At 41.1% G+C, this 21,385-nt stretch overlaps 3 protein-coding genes across 3 annotated transcripts; 1 reads left to right on the forward strand and 2 right to left on the reverse strand.

Annotated features, from left to right (window-relative positions):
- Positions 1–11: 11 nt before the first annotated feature.
- On the reverse strand, positions 12–9,612 carry prorp (protein only RNase P catalytic subunit; the record flags this gene model as incomplete). Its single annotated transcript, XM_080041977.1, has 10 exons — positions 8,868–9,612; positions 8,456–8,594; positions 7,715–7,949; positions 6,841–7,142; positions 6,580–6,627; positions 6,249–6,381; positions 1,602–1,712; positions 654–802; positions 237–435; positions 12–140 (listed from the first exon to the last, which is right to left on the reverse strand). The coding sequence occupies exons 1-10, from the start codon at positions 9,235–9,237 to the stop codon at positions 12–14; spliced, it is 1,815 nt and encodes a 604-aa protein (XP_079898103.1). The 5' UTR covers positions 9,238–9,612.
- Positions 9,613–10,038: 426 nt separating this feature from the next.
- On the forward strand, positions 10,039–16,598 carry ppp2r3c (protein phosphatase 2, regulatory subunit B'', gamma). Its single transcript, XM_080041827.1, has 13 exons — positions 10,039–10,182; positions 10,312–10,436; positions 11,178–11,282; positions 11,540–11,652; positions 13,030–13,127; positions 13,368–13,438; positions 13,932–14,064; positions 14,258–14,313; positions 14,647–14,722; positions 15,117–15,253; positions 15,571–15,708; positions 15,983–16,042; positions 16,236–16,598. Exons 1-13 carry the CDS (start codon positions 10,116–10,118, stop codon positions 16,443–16,445), a joined length of 1,389 nt encoding a protein of 462 aa, XP_079897953.1. The 5' UTR covers positions 10,039–10,115; the 3' UTR covers positions 16,446–16,598.
- Positions 16,599–16,847: 249 nt separating this feature from the next.
- Positions 16,848–21,372, reverse strand: fam177a1 (family with sequence similarity 177 member A1). Its single transcript, XM_080042059.1, has 5 exons — positions 21,256–21,372; positions 20,075–20,257; positions 19,852–19,918; positions 19,410–19,507; positions 16,848–19,233 (listed from the first exon to the last, which is right to left on the reverse strand). Exons 1-5 carry the CDS (start codon positions 21,322–21,324, stop codon positions 19,021–19,023), a joined length of 630 nt encoding a protein of 209 aa, XP_079898185.1. The 5' UTR covers positions 21,325–21,372; the 3' UTR covers positions 16,848–19,020.
- Positions 21,373–21,385: the final 13 nt, after the last annotated feature.

The following is a 21,385-nucleotide window of genomic DNA, read 5'->3' on the forward strand; positions in this document are numbered from 1 at the left end:
TGTGTGTGTTTTCAGTGCTCTTTTGTGAGGCAGAGCCATCGTTGTGGCACTTCATATGTGCTCCTGTCCTCTGTGTCGTCGTAGGGAAGGTGCCACGAATCCGCTGAATTTTGGATGATGGTGTCATAGCTGGGGATACTCTAAACACACACACACACACACACACACACACAGTTAATTGGTATTCGTCTTCCCTCATCATACCCTTCTCTCTTCCTCCTCCTTGTCTTCCTCACCTGAAATCGGACTTTCTTGCCCGCTGCCACATATCCATCCAGAACCAGCTGGTGGCCTCTCTGCCATTTGAAGAAGAGCCGCCTGGTCGCCCCGTCTGGCAGGCAGGCCCTATGGTCCCTCATCAGGTCCCTGCTCACAAACCGACAGTGGTTCCCAGAATGCAAAGCGGCATACAGCAAGAAGGGGTCGTCCTCAGAACTGGCAAAATACACAGACTGGTTACAGATCAATTATTTTAAGGCTACAAAGGCTGTGATTGAATAAACAGAGTTTAGTCTTAAAATGAATACCACCTGTTCTGGTTAACTCTATTAGTTCTAAACTTTAGAATTAGATTTATGGGACAATTTGAGAATAGCTAAACATATTCTATGGACCTAATTCCATACAGTTTTTCTTTATTATCGTGTGCTCACATGTTTTCAGTGAAGAAGCAGTGAGCTTTCTGCCGGATGACGTCCATGTTGTGTTTCTCCCAGGACCTGGAGGGCCGCAGCATGTGTTTCCTCCCCAGCACCAGAACACTCAGGCCCTGGCCGTGCAGCTCTGACACCACCGCCAGCAACTGAAACACACACACACACATACACACCTTTATACGTCTATTTATGTTAACATTAGACACGTTTTCACATCTTCAAATTGAACGCTGAATGTTTGAATGTATGTGTGTGTGTGTGTGTGTGTGTGTGTGTGTGTGTGTGTGTGTGTGTGTGTGTGTGTGTGTGTGTGTGTGCGTGTGTGTATTATGGTATAACATATCATCTTATGTTACAAAGATATATTAGTAGACATACAAGTGAATTTGGCTGCTATACTGTGTATACAATGTTTTGCATGCTGACATCAGCATTTAGCTCAAAGCACCACTTTGCTGACAACTCATACATACATTTGAATATTAGTTGCTGTCAGTTGGTCCTGATAACATTTTCCATGACCTTTGCTTAATATATTTAGCTACCCCATGAACTGGATGACTACAGAGGGAAATACGTTTGTCTGTTTGTACTTTCCTTTTTCATGCAACCCCATAACATCTGAGATAGATGGAAATATTCTAATGCAGAGACACACACACACACACACACACACACACACACACACACACGTGGGCAAGGTGTTATTAAGATTAGGTATTGGCCAGTTTCAAGGCACCTCCTAGGAGGCTCCTACACACACATCTTCTCACACACACACACACACACACTTCAAGGTTAGTGATAGTGCAAGTGGCAAAAAAGCCCCTGAGTCGGACAGACATGTATGTAGGATGAAACCATTACAATCTAGACAGTTACAGTCTTTTGGTGTGTGTGTGTGTGTGTGTGTGTGCGTGTGCGTGTGTGTGTGTGTTTCCTTACCGTCTCCGACTGCTTGACTTTGTCCTTGTTGATATTTGCCACATTCAGACCGTCTACGACCACGTCAAAAGCTGGCTTTGACTTCACAAACTCCTTGAACCTCTGCAGCTCCTAAGCAAACACAGACATAGACACAGATGTGGTGATACGTTAAGAACAATAGCTCAGTGGAGGAGTAGACATAAAGGAACTGATGAAGAAAGTTATACCTAGATGTTAGGTATTGTACCAAATGACTTAAAAGACGCATCCATTCAAAGTATATGCCTCCATTGTGGTGCTAGAAGACAAGTCGGGGACCAACAAAGTCAGTCGTATTCAACGTCTTGGTACCATGAATTTCATTGTGATCCATTACCAATGTTTCTAATTTCTCTGTACCAAAGTGGTGGACCTACACTCGGACATTTCCATTCTAGAGCTATGCTGCTAGCATGGTTAAAAATGATCACATAAACTGCAGAACGTAGACAAGAAATACTGCAGTGCTTTATTTGGGTGAAGCCAAAAGAAAAGAATGGGCTCTTTTTGCTGCCTTCACATCTATCTCTTTTATCTCTGTAAGAGTTATTAGAATATCAAAAGTCTGACTGGCTTATTATCCAGTAAAGCTGACCTAAAAACAGATAACTTGACTTCCTAATTGACTGCACTTCTGACTAAACATGTACAGTCCTGAAAATGTACAGAAAAAGCTCTGCAGAACTCTCTCATAACACAATCTAGGGGCCTGTTCCTCATTGTGGTCGCAGAGCGTATCTGAGCTCCACCTGTGAGTTGACTGGCCTGATGGTTGGTTGTTTTTTTTACTCACTCACTGATCACAGGCCGCCTGCCAGTAATAATGATACAAATCTACCTGGCCTTTCCTTCTTCTTACTCAGATGGCAGAGTGCCAGCTGGCAGCTTGACTGATAATAGAGTACTCTGTGTTTTATTATAGTTTAATTGCTTATGAAAAGGACACGCCAAGGAGCTAAGAAATAATGTTCATTGTGTCCTTGTTTGAGAAATCTTATTTTAGATTAGACGCGGACTATTATGACAACAGGTTAATTGGGCTCCTCTTAGCTGCATTGTACTGTGTATGCATTACATTTGGTCACACTTTATTTCCACAGCCCCATAGTCCTAGTTGCTGCCTCTTAAAAAGGGCTAATATACAGTTTGTATGTAAAAAGAAGGTTAATGATAGTCAATGTCTCAAACTACATTTTGGCCTAACTTCAAAATTCAGCCAATAGTCAAATTACAATTTGAAGGATTGCTTTGTGTCATTGGTTGAATACGACCATGATAGTCAATGTGTGCAGTACAGTGTTACAGCTTTGTAACCCTAACAGGAGAGCAGAGCTGGGGCTCAGAATACACCTTCAGCACGTGAACATTGTTAGCGCTTTCGCTTTTACATAGCAGCAGTATGGTAATAGCTCGCTGTGAAAATCCCCTGGACTTGAAACTTGGCTTCAAGCGCACTATCATTAACACGCAATCAAAATGTGGCAATAAAAAATGTATTCAATAAAAGGCTGTAATGTTCCCCCTCTGATGGAAATGTGCTCCAGATAAAACAACAGCCAAGCCCTGCTGATGCTCCAGTGTCTATCTTGAGGATAGAAAAGACAAGTGGGAGTGTGGAGATGAGTTGGGAGATCGGTTCAGATGGAAAATATTATTTAATTTAATTTAATTAAAATAGATAAAACTGGCAAATAACAACAAAGAGAGAATGAGAGCATGAGCCGGAGGAAGAGACAGACGGAGAGAAAGTCCAGTATAATTATCCAGGGACTTTCCAGAGCTGATATGTGAAACCAGCTCATTGTGCTGCTGTGGATAATATGACTGCTTAAAACACACACACACACACACACACACACACACACACACACACACACACACACACACACACACACACACACACACACACACACACACACACACACACACACACACACACACACACACACACACACACACACACACACACACACACACACACACACACACACACACACACAGAGAACACGTGCGCCGCACACACACACGCACACTTACAGGGCTACTTGTGCCCTAAAGCAACACAACCTATATACAAAATCCAAATGCAAAAAAAAAATACAGACATAACTTTATTCTTCCTTAATCTAGAATTAGATTTATGGGACAAGGTTTCATACAAACTTTAAATCGATGGACCAGCGAAACAAAACTGAAGAATCAGGGTAAACGATTGCCTATAGTAGCACCAGTGCCTATAGTGCCTATAGTCCATACCAGATAACAATATTGGAGGCTGGCCTTGCATGTAAGCATTTCTTTTATCATTTTAAAAGTTCCCGGGATTGTCATTTTTGGTATTGAAGTGCAACATTTGCATTGTAATGAACCGGAATGGGTTGAAATAAAAAAAAGAAGAAGATCTTCTTCTGGGAAGATCAGCGTTGTAGATATGTTTTAACATGTTAAAATGAGGAGGAAACAATAGACCAAACTTCTGCTGTTGTTTCAGTATCCGAGGCCCATCTCATGAAGCTCATGCTCGCATTAAGACATACTGTATGCTGGTAGGTTATTTCAGTGTGGACACAAAAAGAAGGTACAATGCGACAGGGATTTCTATTTTTATGGTCCCTCTCTGTGTAGTGTCAATATGCATGACTTTGTTATGTGTGTCAACATCTATCTATACACTGTATCTGTCTGTGGCTTAAATCAAATGCATCATGCTTTCCTGTCAAGTGAGACAACCTAGTAAATCACCATGTACAGACAGACGCAGCTCGTCTTCCCCTTTGCGTTGATGCCCTCCATCTCTCCCTCCATCTCTCCCTCCCTCCCTCCCTCCATCTGTCTCTGCCTGCATCTGTTGCTTGCCTGTTGTCTGAAGCACTCTGTTGGCCCTTTAAATAAATGACCTTAAATAAGAAAGTGGAGTTACACATCTTGTCTGTCTGTCAGTTTCCCCTCTGCGGGTGGTCTAGTTGTGGTCCAGATTCACATGCTGCGCCACATGCTGGAAATTCCCCTCAATTTGACTAACTGCTGCACTGACAGACTCACCCCCCCCCCCCCCCCACCCGATTGCCGTAAAACACATGCAAACTCTTTCTCTATTCATAAATTCAACATGACATATTATGAGCTACTTGCTGATGTTGCCAGGTTTTCTTTTTGGAAACAATTTTCAGTTGAATCACCTTTTTTCAAAGCTTTATTGTCATTGACGTGATAAAAAAACATGCAGCCAGCACATTCCTATCCAATGAAAGGCTTGTCTCTGCACACAGACAGTTCACACATTGTACATGTGCAGGATCAAGTAGTGGCTGCTATTTATTGCTTATATAAAAAGGGATATACAACTTAAAACATACAGTCCTCATTTTGTGTTTTACTTTGCATGTGCATGATACCCTGTTTGCAAGCACCAATATTCTAAGTTTGTGTGTGTGTGTGTGTGTGTGTGTGTGTGTGTGTGTGTGTGTGTGTGTGTGTGTGTGTGTGTGTGTGTGTGTGTGTGTGTGTGTGTGTGTGTGTGTGTGTGTGTGTGTGTGTGTGTGTGTGTGTGGGCTGAAACTGTCTATCACACAGGTGCAGTGAGTGCTGTTGCTCTGGCAGCACTTATGACTGATACTCTCATTGATACATTCAGCCTTCACCTAAAACCTTCTCTCTCTAACACAGGAACAGTCCCTGCTAAATCAAAACATGCAAGATCTGTCATTTCCATTTCATATTTCATGAAAACCATTACTAACCAGATAGTAGCCTTATCCCTATCAAATGAATTACATTACAAAGGCCAGAAATTAGACAACAGGGCGGTGTCATCCTCTATTTCTTATTGGACTACTATAGACTATAGTCATGCCAGTGCCAATATATGAAGAAGACTTCCTTGCTGTCACTGTACAGAACACCCAGCAGCCCCGTGCTACATGTGTACCTATGACGCCACCTAGCAGGAGTTAGTGAGAAGCACCTACCATGTACCGGGCTGATGACATAAGACTCAGCATAGATATCAATGTTTGATTTAGAGAGACCATCTTTTACACATTATGTAGAAAAACAGTGAATTGGTATATAAGAACCAATAAGGGGGGCAGTCGTGGTGCAGTGGTTAGACTACACCACCGATGAGGCTCAGTCCTCCTAGCAGCAGACCCGGTTCGACCCCTCTATGCCCCATGTCATCTGTGTCTCTCTGCACTAATAATATGCGCAAAATAATCTTCCAAAATTATTTCCAAAAAGAACGTTTGTGAATTTATACAAACCTTTGACTCCAACCATGATTAGCATAATATATTGTCCACCATTTCCTGCGCTAATCTAAAGTTAGGAATAATACTCAACGGACAAATTGCAAGCGGAAATCAATTGGAATCAGGTTTATTACTATTCATTACGACGACTTAGTATCATCAAATATATTGAATTTTTTTATTACCAATATCTAATTCAAAAACTATTTACACAAAAAATGCATTAAAAATAATCTTGCACACCTTGCCATTAAGTCGTAGTAGATAGGTATTTCATTCCTTTTTACGACTGAATCTCAAGGGTTCTTACGGACTCATGGAAACCCTGCTCAGTATGCACGCGTGTCCATGTGTGTGTATTTGTGTGTGTGCGTACCTCCGGTGTCGTCTTGTTAAAAACATCTCTTCCCTGAATGATGTCAGCCATCACCCTGTCCTTCAGCTGCTGGTACTCCTCAGCAGTCAACTGGATGGACTCTAACTCAGAGCCACAACACCTACACACTCCTCTACACACACACACACACACACACACACACACACACACACACACACACACACACACACACACACACACACACACACACACACACACACAGACACAAATGACAAATGCACAACAACACACACAGTTTTTCCTCATGCATGAAGGATAATGTATAAAATGGAGATTCACACTGAGGGAGGAAGTTAAGTAGTGCCATTACTTTGGGGTGGCTCCTGTCCAACTTCCTGTCCATTTGTGGCCTGTGAGGCTGAAAACAGAGAATAAGAGAAACAATGAGAGACAGGAGTCATGGGGTTGTTGAGATGGGCGAAAAAATAGATGCGTATGAATGTCGCTGTGTATTTTTTAACTAGTATAAAATCACATTAAAAGACTTTACCACAGGTTAGAGAACTCATGCTCCTGAATTATGGAAATCAAATAATCCACTTCCAGTATGTCTATCTTCACTCTCTTGTACCTCTCAAAGCAGGTCTTGATGCTGCCGGCAAAGGTCTGCTCGGGGTAGATCTGGTTGTTCCTCATGTGAAGCAGGATTCCCAGAAGTCTCTGGTGGTGTTCAGACTGGGACAAGGCCTCTGCTTCTTCAGCCCCCTTAGTGGTCCTCTTCACCCCCTTAAAGAGAGAGTCCCAGGTCTCCATGTGCGGGCTCAGTCCCTTCCCCATTAACTCATCGTAGAGAGCCCAAGCAGTGGGGGTGTCGCCGTTCAACATGGCCGCGGAGATGACGTCGCCGTAGTTACGTGGTGACGGGGTAAAGACCTGTTAGGATGACGAGAGAAGCAGGTGATGATGCATATGGAATGTCCTAGGCTTCAATGTGAGTTTAGCACTGCGCCGATCCACTCTAGATTTTCGATTCCGATCCATGTCCGATACCTTGATCTGAAATATCTGCGGATACCAATACTGTGGTTCTTGTTGGTATTATGTAAAAGGCTTCAAAAACCACACAGCACTTCTTATTAAAAAAGGTTTAAAAAGGTATACAAAATTGCATCAAAGTTAAATTCCAAATCATTCCAAAGCCATGTATTTTAACTGTTTCCATACCCAAGTTATTTTTTTTTTTAAATGTCAATATCTATTAAATTATTTGATAAGAATTCCAAAGTGAATATTTAAAACAAAAGTGCATGGACTCTGTAGAGAAATGGATTAACAGAATCAGATTTTGGATTATGAGTTGATAGGTGGATCGGTGAGGTCAGTCCGAATATCCGATAAGTTAATTATGGCCGCCGCATCGGTACCGAAACTGATTACAATATTGGATCGGATGGGTCCCATAATCCCATCTATAGTTATGAAGTAACAATGGAAACACTGCCCACCTTCTTGACCTCCTGCAGTATGTCCAGCCCCTCCCTCCACCTGTGTGTGCGGCTGAAGGCCTTGATGAAGAGGCTGGAGGCTCCAGTCTCCAGAGAGGGGAAGCTCCCACGCATTATGTCATACACATCAAACACCTCGGCATCATGGCCGCCGCTCACACACAGCGTCAGGTAACGTAGCAACAGCTCATAAGACAGCGTCCCTGTTTCCATGGCTACGAAAGTCAGCAGGGACCTGTAGCAGAAAAGGAGCATTATCATACACTTAAAGCTGGGGTTTGTGATTTCTGATTGGTCAAAATTAACATGAGCTGTACATTTTGACCAATCAGAGCGAGGCTCCGATTCTCTGTTCTTATTGACTATTGGGACTGTCCATTCACTTTGGCATGACTTTGTTGGAGTAGAGCGTGTCAGGGAGGGACCATAGGGGAGGGACCAAAGAGAAGAAGTGGAGCGGTTGAGGTATTTGGATTCGAATCTCTAGCCCAACTGCCATTTTCTTCCCAAATCCTCCACCCCAGCTTTAACTCATGGACCTTCACAATCCATTATAACCACCTTCAACTCGGACCAAAAACAACACGCTCACATAGGCGAGCTCATGTAAAAGTTCTTATTTACTGTGAGGACAATTATTGGACCACATCGAAATGGAAATTCACAAAATCTCCAGACACACACACACACACACACACACACACACAGACAGACAGACAGACACACTCCTCTTCCTCTCACTTGGCGATATCCAGCTGTGCCCCGGAGTTGAAAAGAGCAGACATCATCTGAATGTCAAAGCGTGGTGAATTCCCCAGAGACTCCCTCAGCTGGGTCCACTCAGCGGCAGAGAGCGGCCGGTCCGGGGGCTGCATCCTCCCTGTTGAACACCACACATCATGTCCGTGTATATAGAATTCATTTAGAATTTGCAGACATATGGAATTATTGGTGTAGTTGTTTTTCCTGCCTTGTTCATTCATGCAAACAATTTATTTTCTGAACTGGAAATATTTTTGCACCAAAAAAAGAGAAAAAACAAAGCTTTTGTGAGAGTGACATTATGTGTTTCACCAAAGCAGATGGTTCTTCCCATAGATATATATATAGAACTATATAGAACTGTTGTAAATATATCTATGGTTCTTCCTACCCGTTCCTCTGCTCGTCCTCACTTCAGGCTCCTCGTCCTCACAGACCAGCGAGGATTTCCTCTTCAGCATCTCCGCGGTCCTTTTGGCCGTCCCAGCCGCAAACACAGATTTGGGGAAGGTAGGCCTCTGCTTCATGGTGGAGCTCGTTCCTCTTCCTTTAAAGGAATCCTCCCACCGTTCCTCTTCCCTGTGTCTGATGAAACTGTTCTTTCCTCCTCCCCCCTGTCCACTGGTCCTTCTCTCCCTTTGGTTGGGGTAAGAGTCTCTGGTGCACATGAAGCGAGCTGACAGAGGCTGCTGTGATGGCTTACACATACTGGAGAAAGGCTTTACGCACATTCTGGCTTTTAATAACCAGGTGGAGCCCATGTTACCTCTGGGCTGGGGAGTACTTAATGTAGAGAACTGATTACTAGCCTTCACATTCGTCTCAGTTTTAAATCAGCTTTGCTCCTTAGCATAAATGCCATATACAAACAGTAGATAACACGTATTCATAATCATAAAAGCAGCACAGATTAAATTAACACATGATGTTACTTAAAAGGAATCAACAATCTGGACATGAGGCTATCCAGATAACCCTGCTATTTCCAAACGCTTCGAGATAAATACCGCTCTCTCTCTCTTTGGCTCTGTTTGTCATTAAAAGCCCTTTAAATGCGACGCACACTTCACATGGATATAACAAATAAATACACAAAACAGCTTCTCTCTTTCAGCATAACTTCATGGACAAACACAACTGTGGTTATGACACGAGTCGCACACCTGACGTCATCAAAGCTTGACAGCTCCGTGTGTGAGCTGTGAGCTGAGCTGCGTCAAGTTTTCCAACAGAAAGCAGAGAAAGAAAGGAAATACCCGTTTTGTTTAAAAAAAAATTAAAGCCATGTTGCAGTGTTGGAGCGAGCCGGAAATGTAATTGTTTTATTGCCAACGACTGCACTTGTATTTGTTGTGCATATGATGAATAAAGAAGTTGAAACTATTGATGATTTCATAAAAAAAAGTGTCATCCCCCAGATATTTGCCCCGCTGTTTGTTTTGTTTTTGTGGGCTTTAATTTTGAAGGAGACAACTTCAAACAGGAAGTCACGTTCTTGTTCATTCAGAATCTGGTCAGAACTTGACGCCGCGGTCTGTCTGGCTACTTCTGTACACAATAAAACTTCCCCCCGACCGTTTTGAGGTTCTGGGTGAATTGTTTTATACTTATAGTATTTAAAATTGACTTGGAAGCAGCTATGGCTACAGAACAACAGCCTCACTGGTCGGACATTTTGAAAAGGAGGTTAGCAAACTCCAGAAAAGGTGAGATAAAGATGTAAACCAACGTTAGCTACTTTGGATCGATAGCTATCCAGAGACAGCTGCTGGCTAGCTAAAAGTCAACATTGACATAGTATGTATTTTTATTAACGTGTGCCTGTTTCTGTGCAGACGAGAAAAGCGAGGAAGAAAACAAAGCGGAGGAAACTGAGCTATTCACCAAATATTACACGGAGTGGAAGGGTGGACGCGACAGAGACAAGTCCTACAAGAACATTCCACGGTTTTACTACAGGGTATTAAAGGCTACTCATTCATTCAAACATGACATGTGATGTTTAAACCCCAGGTTAACTGCTGTCATTCATGTCATAATGATTGCGTTAAGTGACAAGACAGGGGGCTAACTCCCTCTTTCTGCTTGATCCCAATACATTTCCTTTTCCATTCAAAACAAATATAACACTTCAAAGAACTAGTAGTAAATGTAGGGAGTGGGACCAGAGTCTTTGCCTTTAAATCATTAAACTACAAGAATTGTTCAGATATATAATAGTATAAAATATTTATAATACATGACACAAAGCGTGAAAGGCTGGTTCAGCCAAAGTAACTATTAGTGTAGTGTATTGTGTGTGGTGTCTGATTTTAGCCTGTAAGAGGCCATAATGTATCAACGACCCATAAAGTAATACATTAATATAATAAAAAACAATAATTTAATAACTGGTCAATGCTGTAACAAAATGTTGAGCCTATTACATAATAACGTTGCTCATAATGTAACAACTTATTAAATTTTGGTTCACTTGTAGAAATATGGAATGAGGAAAAGATTTAGCTCGCTCCATGTTCCACACTCACTTTGACAGTGGCATTATGAGTCAGTGGTAATGGGCATAATGCTGATCGTAGGCTATTATTACTGATGTACCTTTACCAGCAGAGTAGTTCATAAACAGGCTCGCTCTATTGATGAAGATGTGTTGAATACTCAATATGATGATGATGATGATGCTGATGCTGATGCTGTGCAGCTCCCAGCAGAGGATGAAGTATTACTGCAGAAGCTGAGAGAAGAGTCCAGAGCCGTGTTCCTCCAGAGGAAGAGCAGAGAACTGCTGGATAATGAGGAGCTACAGGTCAGAGACACACACACTCTCTCTCTCTCTCTCTCTCTCTCTCTCTCTCTCTCTCTCTCTCTCTCTCTCTCTCTCTCTCTCTCTCTCTCTCTCTCTCTCTCTCTCTCTCTCTCTCTCTCTCTCATACACACTTAGAAGATTTCAGATGCACCATGTTGACTTTCTCCTGCACGAGTAGCAATGCTGTGGGTAAGTGGCTATTTTATGCCTGTCTACTTTTTGGTAATTTTATCTTTTTCTATCTTGTCTTTCCATAGAATCTGTGGTTCCTGCTGGATAAGCACCAGGTTCCTCCAGTGAGTGGAGAGGAGGCCATGATCAGCTATGAGGCCTACCTGCAGGTGGGGGACAAGGCCGGGCCCAAGTGCAGGTAGGTAGTACCAGGAAGTAGTAGTCATTTGGGTAAATCCCACTAGTCTGGTTTTATAGGGCACTGTGTGGTTTTGTATTGCACACAAGATACACGCTAGATCAAAGGTTGTTCATGGAAAAAAATGACTTTATATCCATCTGGCATCAGTGTGTCTCGCCTGACGGGATAACTGTGTATTCAGATCAGACCAAAACAAATCCAATCCATAATGAACTGAAAATGTGATCACTATTTCTGGAGGTTGTCAGTGATGTATTTAGACACATTAAACAACCCCAGCGATATACAAGGCAAGTTTGGCAAGGCAAGTTTATTTATATAGCACAATTCAGACACAAGGCCACTCAAAGTGCTTTACAGGGGCAAGATTATAATACATAAAACACATTATAAAACATTTAAACGCGAATAAAAGAAGCAAATAAAATAAAAATTGCAGGTTAAAATGGAGACACATTATAAAACATTTAAAAGCTAATAAAAGAAGCAAATAAAAATAAAAATTGCAGGTTAAAATGGAAACAAAAAAGTCTTCAGACTCGATTTAAAAGAACTGAGAGTTGTAGCAGACCTCAAGTTTTCTGGGAGTTTGTTCCAGATTTTTGGTGCATAATAACTAAAAGCTGCTTCTCCTTGTTTAGTCCTAACTCTAGGGACTGTAAGTAGACCTGTCCCAGACGACCTAAGGGCTCTGGACGGTTCATAACGTATCAGCATATCAGTAATGTATTTTGGCCCTAAACCATTTAGTGCTTTATAAACCAACATCAGTATTTTGAAATCAATTCTTTGAGTGACAGGAAGCCAGTGTAAAGACCTCAGAGCTGGGGTAATGTGATCCACTTTTTTGGTCCTAGTAAGGACTCGAGCAGCAGCGTTCTGAATTAGCTGAAGCTGTCTGATAGATTTTTTTGGAAGGCCAGCAAGGACACTGTTACAGTAGTCAAGTCTACTAAAGATAAATGCATGGATAAGTTTTTCTAAATCTTGCTGAGACATAAGCCCTTTAATTCTTGATATGTTCTTTAGGTGGTAGTAGGCTGATTTATTAATTGATTTAATGTGTTTCTTGACACACACTCTGTTGCCATTACATGGAACTTTTGAACCAGGAAGTGTACGCAGATGACGTAGGTGGTTTATATGTCAGTGTGTTGTCACTATCAGTCCTAAAGGGGTTTGAAGATTTCAGAAGGGAGTAATGCTTACGTAATGGCAAAGGAAAGAGAAATCTGGCTTTGAGTTGCATAGCAGAGACTACTTTTAATCTTGGTAAAAGTCTATAGAAAAATAAAAACCACTTCTGGCTTTCAAGTTGAATATAGTATAATGTATTATATAAACGAACAGCATCTCTCTTCTGTCCCTTTTTAGAAAGTTCTTCACAGCCAGTGTGTACGCCAAGCTGCTCCACAGCGACCCTTACGGCAGGATCTCCATCATGCAGTTCTTCAACTACGTCATGCGGAAAGGTCTCAGCTCTTTTGACATCTTTCACAGTCAGCCAAATTCTGATAAATATGATAAAATAAAAATATGAATATGTATTATATATAAGAAGTTAGAACAAACAGATTCAGGTATCTGTTACTACAAATGCTAGTGCTGTCAGTATCTCTATTAGCCCGGTGTATGTTCTTGGATGTATCTGTACTGATGAATATCTCGGTGTCACTGAATCCTCTCCTTTCTATTCTCTCCGTTACATCCAGTGTGGCTGCATCAGACCCGGATAGGTCTGAGTCTGTATGATGTAGCAGGACAGGGACACCTCAGAGAGTCGGTAGGCATGTAATAATGATACACCACCACCATGATTTGATTTGTGTCACGATTTTTGACCCACGATTCGATAGATAGGTTTTTTTTTAAATTTGAGAAGCATTTTATTTAAATAACATTTATAATTACATTTAAGGGGGAGGGGTTAAACGGAACTCCGAGGAGAAGCTAATTTCAAATCATGCTAGCTCTCGAAAATTGTACATAATAGCTTTAATGTAACATTAAATAACAAATAACCTGAACAGATTTGAACACAAAAAACAATACAAGCCAAATGAATAAATAAATAACCAAAGATGTAATATTTCTCTCTTCTCTGTTAACAAAATAATACTGTTAAAAAAAGAAAAAAAGAATTGAACTGTGCTGTAAACCAAATATTAAGTTAGAAAACAAATAAACACTTAACAGCTTCCTTCACCAAAACCTTGATTGGTTGATTTTTTAAGACGAGAGTTAAAAAGAGCTGTCTTGTTTTTATTGTGGTGTAGGATCTGGAGAACTACATCCTGGAGCTGATCCCCACTCTGCCTCAGCTGGACGGCCTGGAGAAGTCCTTCTACTCTTTCTACGTCTGCACCGCCGTGCGCAAGTTCTTCTTCTTCCTCGATCCGCTACGGACAGGTCAGGGCAAAAAGAAAAAAATGTTTCTTCTCAGTAAAATGTTGATTGTATACGCGGCAAAGCGTGGTCTCTGAATACACTTTTATAAACAGTACAGATGGAGATAATGGGTAAGGGAGCGTGTCCAGAGAGGGCCTGTGTGCTTTACTACAAGTTAGTTTACAAAGTTTGTGTTTGTTTTTTGTTTTTTCAGGAAAGATTAAAATCCAGGATATATTGGCATGCAGTTTCTTGGACGACTTGTTGGAGGTAGAATTGTTTTTTATCGCTGACATTGCTTTACCTTTTTAAGTCCACATCCATTGTTGTTTTTTACACCACCCCACCTGTGTTAATTCATACTTGGCAATCATTTGGAATGGTGTTGAAACTTTAAATATTCTAGAGTACCAGTGTTTGAGGTGACAGATACAGTAGACTGTTTGCCAAAGAGTCTCCCTGACAGATGTGTCATTTTGTAGCTGTGTCATATGGATAAGTGCTTTTTCTTTATGTAATGGTCCAATTCAATTTTTTTAAACCAACAAGCTCTCCTCTCTCTATCTATCTCTTTCTCTCTCTCCCTCCCTGCTGTGCTGGTAGCTGAGAGATGAGGAGCTTTCTAAAGAGAGTCAGGAGTCCAACTGGTTCTCAGCCCCCTCGGCCCTCAGAGTCTACGGTGAGAAAAACAATGCATGTCTGGACATCAGCTTTCTGTTAAATGATCCTCAAGAACAAGTTAGGTGGTGGGCAACTTGCAATGTGATTCATTTCCAGCAGTGTTGTCCCAAAAAACATTGTATATTATCTGTGCTAGCTAAATGACTAGACTTTGGTGGAGACGTTATGTTTTCTTCAGTATTTGATAGCAATGTCTGTATTCCTCTTTCGTAAATATTGAGAGGAAAGTTATCAAAAAGTCAAGGATTGATGCCATATATATGAACTTGGAATGATTGCGGGTGAATATAAATAAAGCAGCTTGCGTTTGTCTATGACTAGAGCCCGCCTTGTCAGTAGCTTTGCCTGTGTTTTTGGTCACTTTTTTAAATTGTATCTTGGTGTCTCTACAGGCCAGTACCTCAACCTGGATAAGGACCACAACGGCATGTTGAGCAAAGAGGAGCTGTCGCGCTACGGCACAGCCACGCTCACCACAGTCTTCCTGGACAGAGTGTTTCAGGAGTGTCTCACCTATGACGGAGAAATGGTACGATCAGACAGGCAACTAGGTGACAAATCAAAGATCAGCGTCAGTACAGGGTTTCCTCATGAAATGCTCACCTGCTATTAGGTTAATGTTCAACTGCAAAAAACACCTCAGCAGGTTAATCTTCAGCTACTGTCTTAAGTGAACACAGTGTATCATCTCTGGTCAGCTAACACACACATTTGACCACATTTAATCATTTTCAGAATGATAGAATACTGGTCCAAACCTATTTCCTCCATGCAGACTTGGAGGTGATGGTTCTGGTGGTGACTATTCTCTGGGTGTAATGGTGTTCCTCTTCTTCCCTCTCCCAGGACTATAAGACCTATCTAGACTTTGTGTTGGCGTTGGAGAACAGGAAGGAGCCGGCAGCGTTACAGTACATCTTCAAACTCTTGGACATGGAGAATCTAGGATACCTCAACGTCTTCTCCCTCAACTATTTCTTCAGGGTACCAGCTGCACACACACACACACACACACACACACACACACACACACACACACACACACACACACACACACACCAACACAACACACGTGCCTTTTTTGTATCACTATAGTGATCGACCAAACCCTCTTATCCCCAATTTCTCATTGAAGCTCCTGACTATAAGTCCTTCTATAAGGACCTAGCCTGTATTTCTTCATCTTTACATGTTCTACAAATGTCAGAAGTTCACAACACACACACACATTCACTGTGTTTTGTGCTTTGTTGTTCAGGCCATTCAGGAGCAGATGAAAATCCACAGTCAGGAGCCTGTCACCTTCCAGGATGTCAAGGTATACAACACACACACACACAAACACACACACACACACACACACACACACACACACACACAGTATAGAAAAAGTTTCAATTTATTCTCAATTTTGGTCCAATGTCTACCTTCCTGCTAGTTTGTTTGACAGAAGGTTCAGTCTAAGCTGCACAGTTCTTTGACCCATAATCTCTCTCCCTGTGTGTCCACAGGATGAGATCTTTGACATGGTGAAGCCTAAAGACCCCTGTAAGATCACTCTGCAGGACTTGGTCAACAGTCACCAGGGCGATACAGTCACCAGCATCCTGATTGACCTCAACGGCTTCTGGACCTATGAGAACAGAGAAGTGCTGGTTGCCAATGACAACGACAACAGCAGCAGCAGCAGCGGTGGCACAGCGGACTACGACGACACATGAAGATGATGACGATGATGATGTGGAGAAAGTTGAAATCAAACTGTCCTGGTGAAAATTGTTATATTATTGGCTTCCAACCTGTTTTTCCCTGTAAATGAAACCTAAATACACGTTATTGTTGCTTAACTTTTTTAAATAAATGTTTCCTTTTCATTCCTAAATGTTTCACTCTTCTTTCCGCCCTTCATATCAAATAGCAGTGACGTTTATTCATTTCTTTGATATTGAAAGTAAAGATAGAAGTGGAGTTTCATTTGATAAGATGGCTGGGATTGTTAAACACCTTTATGGTTGTTATGTCTACTACACCGTATGGTTAAAGAACCTTCCTAGCAGGTAAAACAGGTGTTTAATGATATACTATTTATATTAAAATAAAAACAAAGGTCAAACTTTGGAGTTTAAAAGGTTTTATTAACACACTGACAGTATAAATATTTATATACAGATTCATTAAAGGCTTGTCAAAATAACCAAAACTTTATGTTGGCCGTTAACACATTAAAAAAGAAGCATGAGTAATATCCTTCATTGACAAACGTGGTGAAAGACATTAACCACCAGAGTGTTTTCTTAACATATGCTACAATGTAGGTCTGATACACGTGTGTTGGGAATTTACTTTCACTATACCTTTAAAGTCAGTTCAAAAATCTCTTCAACTGGAATATTATCAAGACACTGCTGTTCTGAGGAGATGTGAGGCCTACCACCACAGCACACATCATGGGATTAGAAATATTCAATACAGAGATTATAGCGGCTCAGTCACTCACACCTTACATAAAGGACACTTTAGGAATGAACCCTCAAGCTACTTAGCGCAGGGGCGCCCTTAGCTCAGTTGGTAGGGCGTGGCCCCCCGGGCCGGGCCCAGCAGCAGACCCGGGTTCGATTCCCGCCCGCGGTCGTTCTCTGCATGTCACTCCCCTCTCTGCACTATCAATAAAGCATAAAAATGCCCAAAAAATATATATATATAAAAAAAAAAACTACTAGTGCTGTATATGCGCATAACTTCCCGCCAGTGGAGGTCGTCACTCATGGATACATTTGATTATAAGCATATTTTCAAAGATCTGAACTAAATCCAGATGATTATTTAATCTACTTTGGCTAAAAACTGAGCACTTCCGGCATTACCAAAAGAAAAAAAATAGCAACTTGTTTCTGTTTGTCAACTGATTTAAGTGCCATAACAGAACACAGATGTTTACACTGTAGCATACTTCTTCTTTAAAAGACACTTTGTGCATTGGAGGTTACGTCAAGTCTATCAATACGCTAGGCACATGAAGACAGAGTCATGTCAGTTCACTACAGAGTCAGGTACTGCAACAGGATCCTAGCAGGGATAGTTACAGTCACAACTACTGGACGGTTTCACTAGTGCCATTCCAAATGAATGACATATAATCACCAGAAGAGACACACACATAAGTAAACGTGTTTGCTGGAGTAATTTAAACTGCACAACTAAGCAGGCAGATCGTATTCTCCGATCGTAAGAGTTTTGGTCACATTAGTGAATATTGAATAATATATGAAACCAAACATTGTACCTATATTAGTTTAGCTATGGATAAGCCAGCCCTTAAGTTTGACGCAGCAATAGTGATCCATGGCTTAATGAATGAACCAACACAATACATCCAGATATTACAGTACATGTGTCCAGTTCAAAGAGCAGGAAGGTACAGTAGCCTGGAGGAGGTATTTACGACTACTAAAAGCCAGAGGCAGCAGGGTTTTAGTCACATGCAACAGGATATTATGTTTGATGAAACTCAAGTAGGTTTTTTGTTAAATCTTTGCATTACCATATATTCATCTCCATAAGCTTTCACTTATATATCTAGATCCTAGCAATGACAGTCAAGAAATGTGGAGTGTTCAAGTGAACTATATTAGTTCTGGATACTTCAGTCATCAATCCCTTCTTATCTTTATAGCTTGGAAGTCAAAAGGGATCCATCTCAGGTTTAGACAATGATGTCAGAGACAAGAAGCGCAGAAAGAGACTGGGAGCAGAAATGGCTCGGCGGTGCCAGTATCAGGCTGTGCCATTACAGAATCGTGTAAACTCATGAAATGTCTTGGTTTGTGCATATAGATGAAAGCAGGATCTACAATTGTTGCATGTTTATGTAGCGTTTGTCTGTTTATGCTGATGCTGCTTATACCAGGGACGGGGGACAATTCAATTTCTGCTCTCTTCTGTAACTAATCATAAAAACTGAGATGTTTGTCTGTTTTTCAACAAGAGCATGCATTTCCCTTTTCACCTGATGGCAAATTTAAAATGAGTTGAGCCCCATTCCATTTTACAGTGAAATGATAATCTCAGTCTTTGCATTTGATTTTACACTATACACAAATATAAAAAAGGTAAGGCCTCTTCCACAGCCCTTTTTCATTTATCCCTGCACTAATATCTCTTTTTGTATGAAATAATAAAAAAAACATAGAAAAATAAGGATATTATTCATCTATACAGCTAAGTTAATTAAGTTTTTTTTTTGCCAACTGATAGAAATGTGTGAATGTTAGTGGTTTGTTTTGCGAGTGTGAGTTTTCATGAGGGGAGGGGAGAAGGGACTCTGTGGGGCTCTTGTGTGTTGAGAGAAGGCTCGGGCTCCAGCTCAAAGCTGATGTTCACAAAGGAGGCTGCTCCACAGGCCTCTGGTTGCTCCACAGTAGCCGGATCGCCCTGCTCACCTCGCCGCTGCTCCGTAAACCTCCGCTCAGCCATCTCTGCCAGACGGTCCTCCTCCTCTTCCTCCTCCTCCTGTTGAAGAAAACACCAGTGTGAGTAGCATCCAACAGGGTTTGTTTGAGAGGTCATGTTTGTGTTCTAGAGCCCGCCTCTTGGGTAAATAGCTCTTACAGGTGTGGTTTCATTCTTATTATTTACATATGAAAATTGACATTAGATGCTCGATGATGTGCATCAGTGTGTCCTACCTCTTTCTTTATGCGGTAGTACTCGTCGATAGCGTACTGGTATTTAGGAGTCGTGATGCCAAACAGAGAGGCCAGTTTCTCGCCCATGAAGTCGCACGCTACGGGGAACGAACACACACACACACACACACACACACACACACACACACACACACACACACACACACACACACACACACACACACACACACACACACAGGATAACATTTAACACTTAACCCAGTTTGTCATTTAGGGTGTGATATAAAGGTGACTCAAAAAAACGAAAGTGTGTGTGTAAAATACATTGTGTTTCAGATGTATTCCTGTAAACATGTTATGTGTACACTTTGCTAATATTCCAGCATTTCTCCTAAACATTTATAACATTTCAAGATTTCCTCTGCCTGAAAAAACACCTCTCAGTCAGAATGCTTCCAGCTGTGACAGTAGAGTATCTTACCTGTGATAGTGGATGTAGCCATTCTCCACGTTTGGAACCAGAAATACGGACCCCAGGTCATTTTGGACTAACACACATGAGAAGAGAACCATGACAATTAGAATGCATACCTGCTGGTCCAACACAAAAGAACACATGTTTTCTCTAATGCAAACCCCACCCACAATCTGAGGCTGTTTCAATGTCTGTAAAACCCTGATGTGACCCTTTGCATTCAGCCTACCGTATCTACAGGAATGACGTCTCTCTTCACACACTGCCGCTCTTCCTCCTCCTCTTCATCAGTGCTGTACTCCTCCATAGTCTCTCCACTGGCAAAGTGGATGGTCCTACGGGGAACCTTCACCTTCCCCCCTGCAGAGTCTCCCATCTCCAGCATATTAAAGTCTGCCACCCCTCCTGGACCCTGACAACAGATCAACAAGAACAAGACATGAATAAGATGCCATCAAATTATTAAAATTCATATAAATTATTATCTGCTTGTTTTTGACTTAATGCTGAAAGATATCCTAATGAAGTTTGATGTGCCAGCCAGCAGTGTTGGTGAGTAGTGGGCTACAACTACTGGTTTACCTACATATTGCAGGTAGTTCAACTCCATTCATATTTGCATAGTGATTCAAGTAGTTAAATAAATGTGTTGTCATTTTTATAATTGTAATTTAATCCTTGTGAAAAGTCCAGGTGGGACAGTTTTATTTGGGACAGGTTAACATTTATGGCCTTCCTTCCAGGAAGCTGGATTGTCAGCTCACTTTTGAACATATTTGGTTATTTATTTATATATATAAAAATATAAATATAGGTATATATATAAAAATATAAATATAGGTATATATATATATATATATATATAACAAGTTAAATAAGATATGTAACAAGTCTTATTTAAATTAAATGTTTTGGCTTATGCTCTGTGAAGATCAAATGTTTTGCTGGCATGTTTGTACTATATATTTTTTATAATTTCATAATACATGTACATTGTCAATTTGATCATGTTTTACAAAGGGTTGCCTTTCAAACTAGGGAAGCTTTACTGTAGCTCAACTTCTTCCCGTGTGAAGTCATTGGTAGTTTGCAAAACTATGCTGAAAAAGTAGCACTGTGTGCCAGAGTAATGAACTAACATAAACAAAACATTACAAACTTACTTAACAAAGTTATTTAACTAATAATTTATGTAGTTAAATGTTTTATCTCATTTCATACTATAAATACACAAGGAGTTGTGTTAGTGAAGTTACCATAGCAAAACAAAGCAATGGCGCGTGCATTAGCCTAAGCTACTTTTTGTTGTCAGTTAGCTTCTCAGCTAAGGAAGTAATTCCCTGTTAAATGTTAAAAAGATGTATCCTTGACAAACACGAAACATGGCAAAGTTGTATGATACGTACTAACCTTGTCAGTTTCCATTGTTTGGCCCAGTGAAACGTTGACATTCGTTAAATACAACGACAGTTCTGCCATGTCAGTCAACCAGACTGTAACGTCAACTCGTCAATTCACTCAACCACCTCGCGACGGTTAC

Source organism: Ammodytes marinus (assembly GCF_949987685.1).
Source record: "Ammodytes marinus genome assembly, chromosome: 15".
Classification (NCBI taxonomy): domain Eukaryota; kingdom Metazoa; phylum Chordata; class Actinopteri; order Uranoscopiformes; family Ammodytidae; genus Ammodytes; species Ammodytes marinus.

Excerpts from the sequence above, each read along its gene's own strand:
- fam177a1 (XM_080042059.1), bottom strand. The coding sequence starts at position 21,324 with ATGGCAGAACTGTCGTTGTATTTAACGAATGTCAACGTTTCACTGGGC. Across the intron at positions 20,258-21,255 it reads AAACAATGGAAACTGACAAG|GGTCCAGGAGGGGTGGCAGA; the intron begins GTTAGTACGTAT and ends ATCTGTTGTCAG. Across the intron at positions 19,508-19,851 it reads GGCTACATCCACTATCACAG|CGTGCGACTTCATGGGCGAG; the intron begins GTAAGATACTCT and ends CGTTCCCCGTAG.
- ppp2r3c (XM_080041827.1), top strand. The coding sequence starts at position 10,116 with ATGGCTACAGAACAACAGCCTCACTGGTCGGACATTTTGAAAAGGAGG. Across the intron at positions 11,653-13,029 it reads AAGGCCGGGCCCAAGTGCAG|AAAGTTCTTCACAGCCAGTG; the intron begins GTAGGTAGTACC and ends GTCCCTTTTTAG. Across the intron at positions 15,254-15,570 it reads TCACCTATGACGGAGAAATG|GACTATAAGACCTATCTAGA; the intron begins GTACGATCAGAC and ends TCCCTCTCCCAG.